At 31.4% G+C, this 17,212-nt stretch overlaps 1 protein-coding gene across 3 annotated transcripts; it reads right to left on the bottom strand.

Moving 5' to 3' along the window:
- Positions 1-2,672: 2,672 nt before the first annotated feature.
- Positions 2,673-15,911, bottom strand: LOC110033919 (prosaposin-like). Of its 3 annotated transcripts, XR_002294999.1 has the most exons (7): positions 15,763-15,911; positions 11,308-11,406; positions 7,927-8,072; positions 7,624-7,821; positions 6,343-6,402; positions 5,023-5,239; positions 2,673-2,932 (listed from the first exon to the last, which is right to left on the bottom strand). XR_002294999.1 is itself a non-coding variant. In XM_020738087.1 (6 exons), the coding sequence occupies exons 2-6, from the start codon at positions 11,399-11,401 to the stop codon at positions 5,090-5,092; spliced, it is 648 nt and encodes a 215-aa protein (XP_020593746.1). In that variant the 5' UTR covers positions 11,402-11,406; positions 15,763-15,911; the 3' UTR covers positions 4,844-5,089. The 3 variants fall into 3 exon arrangements, 2 of the variants coding, with proteins under 2 accessions (XP_020593746.1, XP_020593747.1); XM_020738087.1 differs by lacking the exon at positions 2,673-2,932 and having other exon boundaries at positions 4,844-5,239; XM_020738088.1 differs by lacking the exon at positions 2,673-2,932 and having other exon boundaries at positions 4,844-5,239; positions 15,801-15,911.
- Between the last annotated feature and the right edge of the window lie 1,301 nt (positions 15,912-17,212).

Here is a 17,212-nt window from a genome sequence, read left to right as displayed (position 1 = left end):
TGGTATCCACAAATTTCAAATTTTTATATTTTTCGGTCATTATTTGCCTACAAGACCTCAACGATATTAGAATTTAGCGGTTTTGGACTCATTGTATTTGTTTTATTGAGACACTTGATTCAACTACGAAATTGTTGGATTCAATATTCCTTTGATCTTCCAAATGTATCTTGAAAACTTTCAAAAACAATTTGGCTCAAGTTGATTCAATATTGACACCATTGGATATGTTTCGTTGAGCCGGTCAGTTCGACATATAAATTTGTTGAAATTGGAGTAGTGGATGATTCCAATTGATTTAACTCGTTAAATATATATTGAGGTTAACAGTATCAATGACCCAAATAATCTTGAGAACACAATTGGCTCAATAGTTTATTAATGCAAAATCTTCGAAGGTTAAGAGATGAATAACATATATATAGGCGAGATTTTTTTGATTGTCATGAGAAGTTATTTTACAAATAGAAGTTATGGGACTCATTTCATCTGAAATACTAGCCACATTGATAAAACTATGTTGCATGATAAATATGAGGGCAAAAGATGGTACAATAAAACATTCATTAAAAGATAGGTGTATGCTTTGAATTGGGCTTTGTTATGATACTAATTAACTTGGACGACCATCATTAAGATAATCTAATTTTAGTTTCTCCTATTCTTCTTACAAACCGCTCTCAAAACACACAAGTGAATTTGAATTAAAAGTAAATAAAAAAATGGCAACAGCCTTGATATGTCATGAACAAATTCATCTGGCGTGAATCTTGAGATGTTACACGGATCTTGATGCATATTTTCAAGAAGCGTTCGCTTTGATGAAAAGTCATCCTGAAGTCGGATTCCAACAAACTTATAGTCAAACTAACCAGCTCGATGAGATGGATCCGATGATATCAAAATTAGTCCAATCCGAGTTAAATCAAGCTCATATCAAGTCATTAAACCACCACTTGAAACTATCTGAACATATTTAGAATGTCAAATGATGTCAAATCTAGCGAGTTTATATCAATTCGAGTGTCTTAACAAGACAAATATAACGAGTCCAAAATTGCTTAATTGTGACAATTTTAAGACACTCAAATGTCCATCAAATATCATCTGATCGAGGGATGCTCTCCAGGCTGCCCGATCAAAGTCGTTCATAACAGTCGAGACTCTATAACTAAAGCCCCACCCCTCTCAAAAGAGAAAGGAGAGAGCTTGAAGCCGGAAGAGACCTTGAGGCTTAAGGAAGAACTTGACTGAAGTCCAACATCCTTCATGTAGTCGACCACCGTTGACTGTCGTCGAACACCACTGATCACCGTCGAGCACCACCAACCGTCATCGACCGTCGTTAATCACTATAGACCTTCGTCAACCACCACTTGCTGACCGTCGTTGAACATTATCGGTCGTTGTCCGTTCTTTGCAATAAGTTCACCTGCAAATCGTCGTTGTATCTTCGGAGAACTTATAACATTTTTGTGTGTAGGACAAGTGGTTGCAACTAAATTTACCAAATTCATAGTGAATTTCTGCGATTGGGCTAAATCCTACACTTCTTCCCTTTACGGATTTTTAACATAAGAAACTTCTAGTGCCGCTATTGGTTGTTTTCTCCTTTCTGAATGCATGCTAAATTCTTGTATAACCCTAAGACGATAATCTAGTGTACTCCACAACCACAAATTTTCTAACACACTTCCCGTCCTAATTTTGTATATCTGAGTACGCCATATGCCTAGTTTAATCGAGCTCAATTCGCCTTACATTGATGTAAGGATGGTTAAAGGCAACACACATCAACGGTTATGGGCTCTCCCTCTCTCTCTGTCTTAACAGATTAATTTTTTATTTAAATTTGTATGATTAAAAGCTTCTTAAATGAATTAACTCCTCACAGTTCGCTTTTCTCTTTTCATAAAGGAGTTGTAGTCTTTTCAGAAGGACGTCATATTGTAGGCTGATTAGAGGCCCTTCATATTAGCTCTAAGGATTAGCCTTATCCCAACCCACACGATTTACTTGGTGGAGGATTCCCGTCAAATATTAAGTTGTTTATGTTAATGGTGGTTTTGCAATGTTTGTCCTTAAAGAAATCATTGAAGTAGACGTGTTTGGTGCTGCAATCCAAACAAGTTGGGCTTAGTCTGGCGTGGATTAGGCTTGACTTTTATAGTCTGAAGCAGTACTGTTCGGCTCCATATATACATATCATCACATTTGGCTTATTTAAATTTATTAATGATCCTAGTTCATTTGTTTATGTCAATATAATGAGCAATATATTGAATAAATAAATAAATTAATTATAATTCGAAAAGTATCTGAATTTTAAATTAAAATTATTTTAGAAATCTAAACAAACAAATATTTGAATAAAATTTTAAATTATATTTTAATACTTCATATCAATTAAAAAAATAGAATATTAATTAAAAGTAAGTTTTCCTTACAATCAAATAATAAAATATTAACAATTAGTTATATTGAAATAAAAAAAAGAAATTGTATTTAATTTAATATGCATATTCACAAAAATAAACAAATTATTTTTTAAGAAAATATCAAACCAAAGAAAGAATATGTTTTTGCCTGCATACGAAGAATTTCGTGTGAAACACATGATTCAGAGCTGAAAATGGTAATACACGGTAAAATGACATTAAGGTCTTAGATGTAAATAATATAAATTTAGTGGGGATGCATGTAAAACGTTAAAGTCTTCCTACAAATATTAATTTAACTCAGCTCTCCCGTTCAGCGAGAGACGCGTGCAGCCAAAATGAGGGGTGGGAACGAAAGCAAAAAGCATACGCGGTGGTGGGCCCATCACGGTACGTCCGCACGGACCAATCACGTGGCCGCATTTGCGTGGCTCGGCACTTTCCGTCGGCTTCCGGCGGTGGCCGACTGTGGGGACTGTTGGAAAAGGCAATTTCTGCAGAAAAAAAACAGAGCTTTAATGGCGACGATATTTAGAATCCACGTGACTCTCTCATTGTGGAGGAAGATGATGAGAGGCATGGTATAAATAAATGCAGTCTAGAATGAATGCGGTGTGTTTGAAATAAATTGTTGGTAAACAACTCCGGCTTGACTGGCGCTTCGGCGTTGGTTATCAACAATGTTCAGAAAGGAGAGAGATGGAGATTTCTTTTCTTTTTTTATTCCTCCATAGCTCCGACAATAGTAAAAAAGATTATTCTCAGTTGTTTCCTATCGTGTATCATATTTTCATTTAATTTTAATAAATTGAGATTATTTTATCTTTATTTTTCTTATAGTCTCACAGGATTCAGGGAGCCAACTGCACCCCCCTCTCAAATTCTGATTTTTACCTATATGAAAGAGTAATTCAGTCTTTTGCCCCTCTTTAAATATCATTTTTGTCTCTTTTGAAATATCACTTTATCCATCGTTGTCCTATCCTATGCAACGTTGGGTCTAGGGAGTTAGTTTGCCCCCCTCAACAAAAAAAACTGGTTTCACCCATGTTCTCATTACCGGATCATCACATGGACGACATTTAATATAGATTTACATATTTACATATATAACTTTTTTTTTCACTGAGTGTCAGTGTTCAAGAAGTGTCCAAAACACTGCACAACTCCTTATTTAGAGGTGTCAGTGCATCGTAGGTTTAATGTTTCTCTTTTAAAGACCAACATTGCTGGTCTCACCATCATCTTATAAAATTTTTCTTTCAAGTATAAGTAGTACCCTTCAACCATACAACTTGAATTCTACTAATAGCATCCCATCGATATCACCATGACTTTGAACATGATATCTGAAGCATTCACACATTTTAATGAATTTGGTCACCTAATGGTACAACTCTGTCACCAGATCTATCACTAATAAAATTATATTTCATATATTCAGTTTAGATCAACTTAAACGAAGGCCTTCACACTCTAATGTAAACCTCCATAATTCAAGTTTTTTCTAGACTCTTTCTCTATTCTTATCCACAAGAAGGATATAATCAACAAAAAACATACACCAAGCTACATCCTCCTGTAAATATCCAGTAAGGCCATCCAAAACTAAAGCAAAAAATAAATGTATTTAAGGCTGATGCTTGATGTAATCCAACCAAAATAGAAAAATACTTAGTCAATCCCCCTTCCATTCGAATGCAAGTAACATATATAGTATATATATCTTTAATCATTTGAATTAAGTCAGATCAACATATTTCTTTTCTAGAACTCTCCAAAGAACTTCTCTTAGAACCTTTTAATAAGTTTTTCTAAATAAATAAAAATTATATGCATATCCTTCTTGTAATCTGCGTACTTCTCCATCAAACCTATCAATAAATGCATAACTACCACAGTATACTTGCCAGACATAAATCCAAATTGATTGTGAAAGATCTTTGTATCGCGTCTTAACTCATATTCAATTATTCTTTCCCATGATTTTAATATATGACACATTAACTTCATTCCTCTATAATTTGCCCACTATTTTGTATCTCTTTTATTCTTAAAAATGGGAACCAAATTACTCCTCTCCCATTCCTCATGCATCTTTTTAGTTTTTAAAATAATATTAAAATACTTAGTAAGCCAAGAAACTCCTAAATCTCTAAAACATTTCCACACTTCTATTAGATCATTCTTAAAATTTCAAATAGTGATATTTTTTATATGATATGAAAGATTTGGGTGGTACAATTTATACAGCAAATTTTAGCGGTTAGGTGTGCAAATAAATTGAATTCGGGTGGTATATATGTAAATGCCCCAGTAATAATAAAGGCCCCAAGACAGAAGCCAGTGCCCAATAAATTAAAATCAAATAAACTTCCAAAAAAGTAAACAAACATGGAGTCACATATCATGCCAAACATTTATCATACAATAGTAAATAATATTATTTACAAGGTTAGAATGAAAAACTACATATATCACAGCTGCAACAGATGCAAATAAGTAAAGTTACAGATCCAGAATTCAGCCATTACACAAAAACTTGTTTTTTTATAAATCAATGAGGCAGCCTGTTATTACTTACAAGAGAAAATGCTATTTTACAGCAGCTGCTTCAAGCATCCATTGATATTCTTCCATGAAGAACCAGTTCAGGCAGAAGCAGACAGCAAATGTTGTTCTGCATCAGTTTCTTTGTGTGCTTTACAAACATGTATTGCAGTGCAGATGTCTGTTTTCTGTAAGAATTTCTCAGTATTGGCCATAATTATAGGGCCATACTCAAGAACGAACTTCTTGCACTGTAGAAGGAAATATGATGACAGAATAGTGAGGCTTTTTTATCGAGTAAAGTGCCAAAAATAGTCCACTCATTATTTACATGGATCATTTTAGTCGCATAGTTTATAAAAGTGCAAATTAGTCTCCAGACTTTTAATATGGGTTGAAATAATCGTCAGAGAAGATTATTTTAGTCCCCAGACTAAATTGACACTTTTTTAGACTGGGACTAAATTGGATCCCTACAGAGTGACGGAGGACCTTTTTGACACGTCTCTTTTTTTAATCAAAATGTTAGCCACATAGTATGAGAGATAAATAGTGTTTCTTCAACTAAGCCATACATTTTGAGCAATACTTGTCATGTTTATGAGTGATACAATTTAAACACACTTGATTGTGAGATGCAATGTTTCTTCCTCTCCGCTCCATAAATTTATAGAAGATTTACATACATACCGCACAATTTCTATGTATCCACATATCTATGCCCATACTTCGATTTCTAAATTTATAGCACTGCACCTATACTTGGAAAGATATATTTTCCCTTTTGATGAAAGTTAGTAATAGCATTATTTTAATGTGATATGAATTATTTGATTATTATAAATGTAAAAATTAAAGTTTAGGTGATATATTTATAAATACATAGGAATTGGGGGGTATGTACGTAAATGCCCCACATTTATTTTCCCCAAACAAAGCAGGAAAACAAAAAAGATCTAATTCGGTTCGTGCACTCTCAAAAATAGAAGATGGTAATAAAGTGTCGAAATAGTCCATTAAAATAGTCTACTATTTGTCGTGTCATTTTAGTCCTAAAGTCTGTAAAAGTATCGATTTAGTCTTAGAATTTTTTAAAATAAGTTGAAATTCCCACGGAAGACTATTTCGCACCAAATTTAAAATGTATGGGGACTAATCTGACACTTTTATATATTATGGGACTAAAATAATCCCCATATAAATAGTCAGGGACTATTTTAACACTTTATTCATGTTTGCTAAGATCCTCATTGTTTGACTGCTTTTTGGCATGAATTATATGATGAAAAGTGTTAAGTTTATAGCAATTTCAGCCTTTTAAACAAACTCAGCAAGCTGGTTGCAGAATGCTCACCTCATGAGCAAAATTCTCCACCTTGTTGCACAATTTTATGAGAATCTGAATCACCTCAAGCTGAAAAATAAAATATAATAAAATAAAAACTGCATTAAACAACAAACCGCTTTCCAAAAATTAACAGAAAAAAAAAGATAAAATCTAATTCATGTCAAGAGTGCCCACATTCAATTCAAGGGAGAAGGTAAAAATGGCAGAAATTTATTAACCAGAAATCTGAAAACAAAAGGTTGATAATGATCCACAGTTTATAGGCAAAAGTTTGTATTTCGTTAGGCAGAGTATAATAGGTGTAAAGCATGCTTGCTAAACATATCACATGCTTGTTACAACGCATCCCTCAGTGTGCTTATCGCACCTTTGCCAATCTATACGTGTCAGAAAGATCAGAAAAATCCACCTCAATTAATAGTTTTTTTTGGAAGAGTTACATATATACAGTTCAATTCTCATGTACTTACATACCCAACACCAAAAGTTCAATTTTTACATACATGCCCCTTTACATATGCATGAAAAGGAGCATTTCACTCTTTAAAGTTAAAGATAGTTTTTTTTTATGACATAAAGACATTTGGGAGGCATAAATGTAAAGTAAAAAAGTTTACATGTTAGATATGTAAATACATTGGAATTGGGTGGTATCTACGTAAATGCCCCATTTTGATTTTTTATTTTTTTCATACCTCTTGTTTTTATTTCCATAATTCATTTCGGGCTATACATTACTGTCAATAAACTTCGCAACATTGGAGTATTTTTTGTCTTTCACCTCACTCCTAAACCGGTAAGTTTCACACCTATACTGGCCAATTTACAGCTTGCACCAACCCCAATCCCATATTTTTTTACACCAACAAATCAAAACAAACTAAAAAATAAATCAATTTGACCATCGATTAGGTTTGAACTGAAACTGGATAGCTTAGTTAACCAAATGGATCCAGGCTATGTTATCCAAAAACACAATGTGTTTCATCCAATAAAGGATACAAGATTCATGCTGCAAAACTTCTTTGATTTTATTAGGTTATTATCAATCTAACGGAATTAAATAAAACTAATTTAAACAAAACTAAATAGAAGAAAACCAAACTAAATCCCCTATAGATTGGTTTTACCCGCAAAACCAAAACAAAATTGAAACAAGCATTGATGTTTGATTCAATTTTCATATTCTCTGTGCTCCATTGAAAATTCTGAATTTAATTTTTCAGAAGTAATTGAATTGAAACTTTTCCACAAATTTGCAAGTTCTGCATTAAAATGGAATATTACCTGCGTTTCAGGATCCTCCAGTTTAGTAAGAACCTCATTAACAGCATTATGGCAGAGTGTGCACGGATCATCATGTTTTATTATATGAATCACTGGAATCTCCTCACACAGGTTAACCTTTTGACAGAGCAGTTTTGGCTGCAATTTGGCAATCTCCTCCAAGAAATGAGGCACATAACTGTTCACCAACCGAATACACTGGAAAAAAACCAAAACTTTGAATTTAAGATAGAAAAATATAAAGGTAACATATACGAAACTGCAGAGGAAACAAAATTATGCTCCTGTAAAACATGAAATAACCTGTAAATCAGGAGAAAACAGGTGGTAACATGTTTGATGAAGATTGTTGATTATCTCAGTCTGTGTTTGATTTTCACCCAGAAAGAATATAGCTTTAGTGGTGAATTCCTGACAGAGTTGGCAGATTTGGCCATTTGTCGCAATTCCTGTTTTGCAAATAAAATTATGAACATCAGATTTATTGCCACATTGCAAAACAGTGACAAAATAAGCATATAATGGATGGTGGTGATGAGTTCTAATTGTGGCAATAAAGAATATTCAATACAAGAATAAGGTGGACGTGATGTCATTAGCAGGTACAGCACAGATGACTAATTTTCCATTAAATGATAAAAAATAAAATAATAATGTATGAGAAGAAAATGAAAGGTTTTAGATTATTAAAAAAAAAAAAACTGAAAGATCACTAAATCACAAGAAATATGATTAAAGCAGTAAAAGAGATTACTTTCATTCTTATATATATAGGAGTTCAAATGACTATAATCTTAAAAACTTCAAACAATATGATGTCACTAAAATGAAATTAATTTCTTTCTTAAAATAAATTTACACATTTTGCTTAAGAATTTTGGTCAACTTCATTGCAAAATGTGAATATGAATGCTGAGGTGATCAAGTTCTATAAATACGAAAGAGGGATTAAAAATTTCCCTTCAAAACCTAAGGAATGCCTAAACATGAGCTGTTGGTTTAAAACAAATTGGAGGACTTTAGTTCAAGAAGAGTAAGAATATAATTTTCATATTTTAGGGGACTTATATTTTAAACTGTCAGCTCCGAAAATTCCTACCACTCTCCACAACTTCCTCCATTTTATTTTTATTTTTGTTTGTTGAGAAAGAGCTTTGAAGAGTCAAATTTTCAGAAAATAAATTGGATTGCAGGTAAGACGGTACCTAAAGATTTCGCCCTCATTTTGAAGGACTTTTTTTGATATGAGGATCGAGGTTTTCCGTAGGCGCAAACCCCTATGATTAATTATCCCTCCCGTTAATGGGAAAACACTTAAAACACTTTCGATTAAGAAGACTAGTTATTAAGAATTGAATATTTAACATATAATAGCAACGAACGTATAATATTTAAATTATAAAATTTAACACTTAAAGCTTAAAGCGAATGGTAGGGAAATGAAGACAAAACTTAATCAAGATCTCATGATTCTGTCATCCTGGGTCCTCGTGGTCCCTGATCCACTTAATCAAAGAAGGTAGTCAACCCAACCTATAGAATGATTCTTGTCAGCAGTAATGGGTTGTGTCGCCCAAGAGATTCTTGTAGATCTTGGGTGGATATTTGTCTAAGAAGACAAATTTAAGTCAGCTTTAGCTAACAAAATATTGTGTCAATCAATTATATCTCTATAATTCACAACTCAAACGGTAAAAGTCATTAGGGAACGTATGGGCTGTGGACATGATCGTAATATAAAGGTGTCATTTGGCGGCAATTACCTGGTCAAAAGGCTATGGTCATAACCACTATTTTATGGTGTCATTTTAAGTATTTTCGGAATGTCTATGGAATGAGATCACCCTCTATATATTTACTTCCTTGGTACTGAGACAATTTCTACGGCTTAGCATTACATTAGGATGATTTAGTTGGTGAGTGGTAAGTATTGGATATATTAGCTCATTGTGTTAGTCATTAAATTGCATTTCAATTATCTGGTAATTGATGTTTTATTGTTTGGACTCTTAAGTGGACTTTTTATATGAGTCTTTCAAGAGTTCTTTGTAAATTGGTTCTCTAGGAAATTTTATATTCAATTTGTTTTGCCATTTGGGGTCTCAATATGCATTTTTTATTTGAGTTTTCCAGGTGTTATGCAACCAACAAGTGCACATGTTTCAGTGGAACGGCTTAAAACTCCATTTGGTTTCCCCGCACAAAATTCACGACTCTATGAATGTCATCTAATGTTCCTAGAGAAATGGAGTTTGTGCGGGGAAACCAAGTGGAGTTTTAAGAAATTGTATTACAAAAATTCTTGTTTATAGAAATTGTATTACAAAAATAAGATCATGTATGTTGAAATCAAATCTAATCCTAAGCATTCTAAGTCCAAACACACATCGTCAAAAAAGGTTAATTCATAATAATGTAAATTAAAAATAATAATAATAATACTTCTCAAATTGCAACACACTTTGTTAGCATATAATTTTATGATAGATCTTTATTAAATTTTGCATGATACTCAATTGTAAGCCTTATTTTAAAACTCCAAAACTTAATTTTGCATGATACTAACAACAATATATTATGACTTATAGATTAAGGATAATCTTACTAATGAAGACGTTTCTAGCTATATTAATTGTTTCTTCTACAAAGATAGAGAACAATCTTTTGAAAATCTACTTGATTGGATTTTTTTCTCTCCCTTAACAAGAAAGCTTGAATTTTTTCTTAAACAATAAAAAAATTATTTATTCAAAATTTGATTGATAATGGCAGCAAATACATGAAAGTACTATTTTCAGGTCAAAGCTTCCAAAACCCCATTATTCTTCATGAATATGATTGTGGCATTTTAAAAAAGTGAAGGCAGAGGACTAAAATAATAATAACAATAGCTCTGAAGACTAATCATGGTTAGATTATAACAATTTGCATGATGAACAAGATGATGGTGATCGATCAAATTGAGCTTTAAATTAGAATGTATCCTGATCAGATGTTTGATCTGTTGCTAACTCTATCATTAATGATCTTTCTATTTGAACTATTTTAATCTTTCCAAGCTCTAATTAAATACAAAAAGTAAGATTTACACACATACCACTCAATTCTTATGTATTTACAAGACCTAAACTTCAACTTTTGCATATATTCCACATTACCTATGCATGGAAATGTGTATTTCACTTTTTAAAAGCTAAAATAATGGTATTTTTGACGTGATATAAAAGATTTGGGTGGTAGAAAAGTAAAAAGTAAAATTTTAGGTGTTGATATGTAAATACATAGGAATTAGGTGGTATGATTTAAATGCCTCAAAAAAAATAATAATAATAACCAAAATTTTAAGTTAACCGTCCATTTTAGGAAACTCTAAAATGTTACTCTTGTAATCGAATTTTCTAACATCAAAGTCTACATCCATAAGCAATTGAAGATCTAAAAATTCTATCAAAATTGCACCATGATACAGCACCTTAATGTGCAATTTAACACTAAATGCATACCATTAGTGCATCTTAGAATTTTACAAAGTAACTTCAATCACTGGTAAGCCATGTAAACAAGGAAGTTAATTGCTTTCAATCAAACAAAACACAATCTAAACATATCAGATGTAATTCTCTTGGAAAATTAAACAGAAAAAAATTTCATGAAAAGACAAAATTTAGCACAATTACAACTTACCCTTCATATCCATGTGCACAAAATGTTTGGATTCAATGTAAGTGCAACCGATGATCATGATTCCAAGCAAAATCAGGGCCGCTTTAGAACCCATAATCTCTGCCATAAAAAACAACAATTAAGTTGAGTGTCATTTTGGGCAAAAGATACCCTAGTAACTTCAACATTACTGCAATAAGACAATTTGAGAAAAGACTGAATCAACATTTATCTTTAGTGAAGTGCATGCTAAAAGATCATAAACAACTTCTTTCCTCTTAAACATTGGAGCAAAAAATGTCTTTCTCAAATCCTCTAGTAACCTCTTACAATTTGCTTGGAGCAATCTCGTAAATGTGGCTATAAAGCAGCAATGCGGAAAGCTACTCTTTTTAAGAGTGTTGTGGGTATTATAAATATTTAATTTTTTTTAAAGGTTTGACAGTAGCTTTATTACAACTACCATATACAAACAAATTTGATTATAAAAAATAACTTTTCTAATAAAAAAATTTCCTAAAAGCAGCAACAAAGAAAGAACCAAATAGAAGTATAGCGGCGTTATAAAAAGCAAAGCACGAAGGAGCTAAACCAATCATACCCTTAGGTTTCAAAACTTCATTCAAAATGAATTTTAACGAAGCAATTCTCCAAATCTCAAAATGAATCTTAGTTGAACAAAAGCTTTGTTACAATATCTGTTCATAAGAGCTAACTCCATTTTACTTGTTCGGTATTAGTATATAATACATCTCATTATTTTGTTTATTACACTACATAAAAATGATTTCTTCAATTAAAAATTCTGCTTAATAATTTTATAGATTTTCATCTTTACTTCATGCCTTTATAGATAACTTAGCTTAATACATACAATAAGAAAACTAGGTCATAATAGTTTTCAGATTTTTTATGAGGAATGCTTCAATACCAAACTATCTAATGTATTCAATTTATTCCATTAAATCCTCAAATCTAATTTAAAATAATCCCTTGCCACCTTAGATATAATCCAAAATAATCTAGTAGAGATTATTTCAGATAATATTTGAAGATTCAAGGGGCTAATCAAATACATTTATAGTGTAGGACAAAATGACTCTGTATAAATAATATAGAGACTATTTGGATCTTTTTCTCAGCAACGTAAAATCAAAGTCTCCAGAGCTCTTATCTAATGCTTTGGCTATCTATATATAATATTTTCTTCTTTGTAGTAACAATCCATTGTACAAATCATCAAGTATTATAGCTTTTGTTTTGCTAACTAATCTCCTTACAGACTTTTAGCATTTTATAATCAATATATATCAATCGCTATAAATAACTCAAACTTAGCTTGATTAACACTCGACCAAGTTTGTCAAATTAGTAAATAAATAAATTTTAATTTTTTTTAAAAGCTCAAAGGTTAAATGAACCAAACTTAAACATGGTCCAAATAATTTATTTATGTCCATGAAAAAGCTCATTTATTCTTCAACAAGTGTTTTGTTAAATGCTCTATAATAATGTCAATGATAGCTTATATAATATATGATATATTATCTATATAAATTTGATTAATTAGAATTTATTTACTTATATATTTAATAGTAACATATTCTAATTTAATACCAATTTATCTTAATAAAATTCCTTCTTTTATCTGTATTTTAATAAAATATTTTGTTAATATTTATTTATATTTTTTATTGCATACTTGCAACTTAATATTATTTTTTTAATTGGTATAAATAGTTAGATACTAATTCGACATTTATTCAACTGCTCATCTGTTTAGATTTGTAAAATTATTTATTAATAATGTTATATGAAATGTCAATTACTAATTCAAAATTTAACTTGCTTACAAATTTATTGAGGTATTTGTTCAATTAAAATGAAGAAAAATAAGTGTAAGCATTTAAAAATTTTAGTCAAGCAAAGCATGAACATATTTGTGAAAGTTTAGCTCAAGCTCATACAAATTTATTTCTAGACTCTTATAAATTAATAATAATTTCTTTGATAAAACTAGTCACATTATCCCACATTAGGTTTGCCTCAACTAAAGAATTATAAATTCTCTCTTAGTAATATATATTAAAAAATTGAATAACATATACATGTCTATCATGGCTTAAAACACAACAAGAAACTCCATCAAGCAAGTCAAGGATAAAATTCTAATTGAGGGACTTCTAAGTTGGCAAGGAGAGAATTATCCATTTCCCAATTACAAATAAATCCATGCACTACAAATCTTACCAATATCTACTCATTTTAGTACTGCATCAAAGGTGTTGAAATAAACTCTTATAGATCTCATGTTAATCCCAAAATATAAGGGAATTTCCTTGCTATCTTCTTCTTCCACAAGCATTGTTTGTCTCATGAGAGTACTTTTTTTTGTCCTCCTGCCTAAAAAATAGAACAAGTTTATAGGACCTAGCTAGTAAAGAATTGAATCATGTTAGTGAAATCTTCTTGTACAACCATGCATGAAGCGGGGATGATATAAGCCATCTCTCCCTCTAGCATCCCCAAAAGATCTTGATGAAAAGTTATCATCAAATTTCCTTTTTGTCATAGAGCAAATTGTCAAAAAAGTCCCATGACAACTTATATGGGGTTATTTTACTCAAGGAGTCTACCAAAGTATTAAATTAGTCCCCATAATTTTTTAATAAGTCTAAAAATAGTCCTCACTTCAAAAAGTATGGGCTATTTCATCTCATTTTAAAAATATCTAGAGACTAAATTGACATTTTATTGGCTCAGAGACTAAAAATGGGTTATTGCAAAGAGTCAAACGAACATTATAGTACTTTTCTTTTTTGTTATATGATGTATTTTTTTGGTTTTAGCAGTCATCTTAATAAAACCACCAGATGTTAATGTCAAGATTGAATGCCCTCAAGAGTTATGTTAGCATTAACTTTGAAGATAAATTGAAATGCCAATAGAAATGAGAAGAGATTGAGAGAGAATTTGAGAGTGAAAAATAGCAACACAACAAATGGAAAGAAAATGGACTATTCTTGTATTTTAATTACTTGAATGTTAAAAAGATAGCACTTGGATATGGGTGCTTTGTTCCTACTCAAAACGTTCTTAATGGCTGCTGCACGTGTTAGATGATAACAAGTTTTTCCTAAAATATTTAAAGAGATTTATAGTTTACAAAGTACGAAAAGGCATTGGGTTCACAAGGGCTTTAGATGCTTCTCCGAGTAATCTCTTTGGCTGCTCCACCCCACTGCTAGCTAAAAATTTGGCAAAAAGGTAGGAGGTGAACATGCTTATTGGCAGAAAGGCAATAGAAAGAGTTAACCACTTGATGTGGGTAAACTACGAGGAAAGACTGATTGTCAAATGCCCATTGTTGTGGTGACAAAAGGATGACGATCATTGGATTCAGACTTCTTATCAAGATAAAGCTCCACGAGGTGTGGCATATGTTACCTACTAGGAGCTTAGTAGTATTTCCTGGATCATGCGATATGTGAAAACAGTCAGTGGATTGTTGTTGACGTAGTTATCACACTAAAAAAGTTCTAAAGAGTTAACTACGAGGAAACCCGAGCTGAAATTTTTTTAATGATGCTATATTTGGATGTCAAAGCCTACTCCCATCTATCACAATGCCAAATCAAAAGAATGTTGTAAGATTTACATGTATATCACTCAATTCTATGTATGCACATATCTAACACCTAATCTTCTAAAAGTTAAAATGATGTATTTCACCATTTAAAAGTTAAAAAGGGGGTATTTTGAATGTAATATGAAAGATCTGGATCGTATAATTGTAAAACGTAAAGTTATTGTGTATCCTAAGCTTTTGTACAGTCATATGTCCTTGATTACAATTGCACACAAAATTGAACCAAAAAATATCTTTCTTTGGCTACCAAGTCGTTTTCTTCTGAATAGTTTTATCAGAATCAAACAAGTAGGATGCAGTTTCAAGAAAACATCATAATATTTTCTTTAACGGGTTCCTCGAGGAAAAACCATGACACAAATCAGCTTTTGATTCAAGTTCTTTTTTTTAGAGAATAAAAGCCTATTTCAAATATTTAGCCAAATATAAATTTAGTAAAACCAGTTACAGATACATAGGGCAAAAGGTCAGTTACAAATTGAATTCCCTGGTTCATCTTTAGTTAAAGACCAACACAAGCTGAACTCATATTAAACTTAAATTTAACTTAAATCTTGCAAGAAAGAAAAAAATGACAACTTTTAAACCCTGGATTTAGTAAATATAGTTTCTTTTCAATTTCTAAACAGTTTCTCTCGGAATAGCACATATTACATCAGCACAGTGGAACTGCAAACAACACAAACTTTCAATAGCTCCATCGCAACCCACAATCAATTCAAAAATAATCCACAAAACTCAAAATTTGAAGCAGTAAATCAAAATCGAGGGTTCAGAAAATAATAAAAGAAATGGAGAAGATGAGCGCTTAGTAAATCAATAGATACCGAATAGAAGAAGAAAGAATCGGTATATGAAGTTGTACAAATTGCCCGCAGAAGACCAAACAAAAAAACGGCCTGATGTCGTTGACGCGACGAGACGACGGAGGAGGAAGACTCCGTAAAGAATCGGAAGCACAATAAATTAATGGAAGATTATATGCCCCACTTAGTTCATCCATTTACATATATATATATATTAAATATATTTCAATTATATATATATATATATATATATATATATCACTTCTAAATTTTATATTAATACTATTTTTAATGCTATATAAAAATAATTTATAAATTTATATATTTAATATCTATTTTTTTATTTTTATAATATTAAAATATTTCACCGATATTAATATAACTATATGATTTTAAAAAATATTTAACTCATATTAATAAATATAAATATTTTAAATCTTAAGTTTACACAGGTGTTGATACATATAAAAATCTTTCAGTTAAATTTTTAGATATGCGATGCATTAAATTATTTTTTATTGTAATTCGTTGCCTATGAGAAAATTTCTATTAAAATTTTAATTATAATAAAATCGCTACAATGTCATATGTATATTAAATTAGTAGAAGAAATCCCGGGCTAATTTCTTGAGTTTTGAGGAGCCCTATCAATTAGAAGGTGTTTTTAGGTTTTCTTCATGGATTCCTTTTTCATTTCATCAAGAAAATTTTCCTTTGCTTCGCTTCAATGTTTGATTTCTTCGAGTGTGTTAATCTTCTCTAGATCCCTTTCAGGGTTTTTTTTTTCACTTTTTTTCTTCTTGCTCTTGTTCCTCTTCTTAGGAAGAATTTTTTTAGAGTTTCTTTTTATTTCTTTGTTTGGTTTTGTCGGTATGTTTTTCTATCATTATGTACCTTCTTGGGTTTCTCTTCTCTTCTTATTTTTCCTCTTTGCAAGAAAAAAAGTTAGGCTTTCAAGTGCGTTCGTTTTATTTAAGGGTTTTTCTTATTAATTTACATTTGTTTCCTCCTCTTCCCTCTTCTTTATTTAAGGGCTTTTCTCATTGATTTACATTTGTTTTCTCATCTTCCCTCTTCTTTGGGTTCTTTCCTGAATACTTCTATTTATATGAGCCGGAAAAACTTAATTTCATCTCATATTGGAGGAATGTAATGAATCAATTTAATTTGGAATTCAAACAAAGGACAATGAGTGTTGGAGGAATCCTAATTTCGGGATTGCTTTAGGCTATGGAAATGGTGGGAAATGATTCATAGGAACTAAATAAACGCCTTGAAAACAAAATGGCGAGATTTCACTAAGGAAGGTTTTTAGCATATGTGGATACTTGGAGGGAAGGCAAGGATTAGAAATATTGGCTTGGAAGCGGCTTTCAAATGGCTTGAAGGAGTGACTCCAAGTTGGCTTCAAGTTGGCTTCAATTTGGCTTCCAACAAAATAAATGAATCATCGTTTTCGAGCATTAGATTA

The sequence above is a fragment of the Phalaenopsis equestris genome, unplaced genomic scaffold (genome assembly GCF_001263595.1).
Source record: "Phalaenopsis equestris unplaced genomic scaffold, ASM126359v1 Scaffold001309, whole genome shotgun sequence".
In the NCBI taxonomy this organism is placed as follows: domain Eukaryota; kingdom Viridiplantae; phylum Streptophyta; class Magnoliopsida; order Asparagales; family Orchidaceae; genus Phalaenopsis; species Phalaenopsis equestris.
Note: the sequence above shows the minus strand (reverse complement) of the source record. Positions and strands in the feature narration are given on the sequence as shown.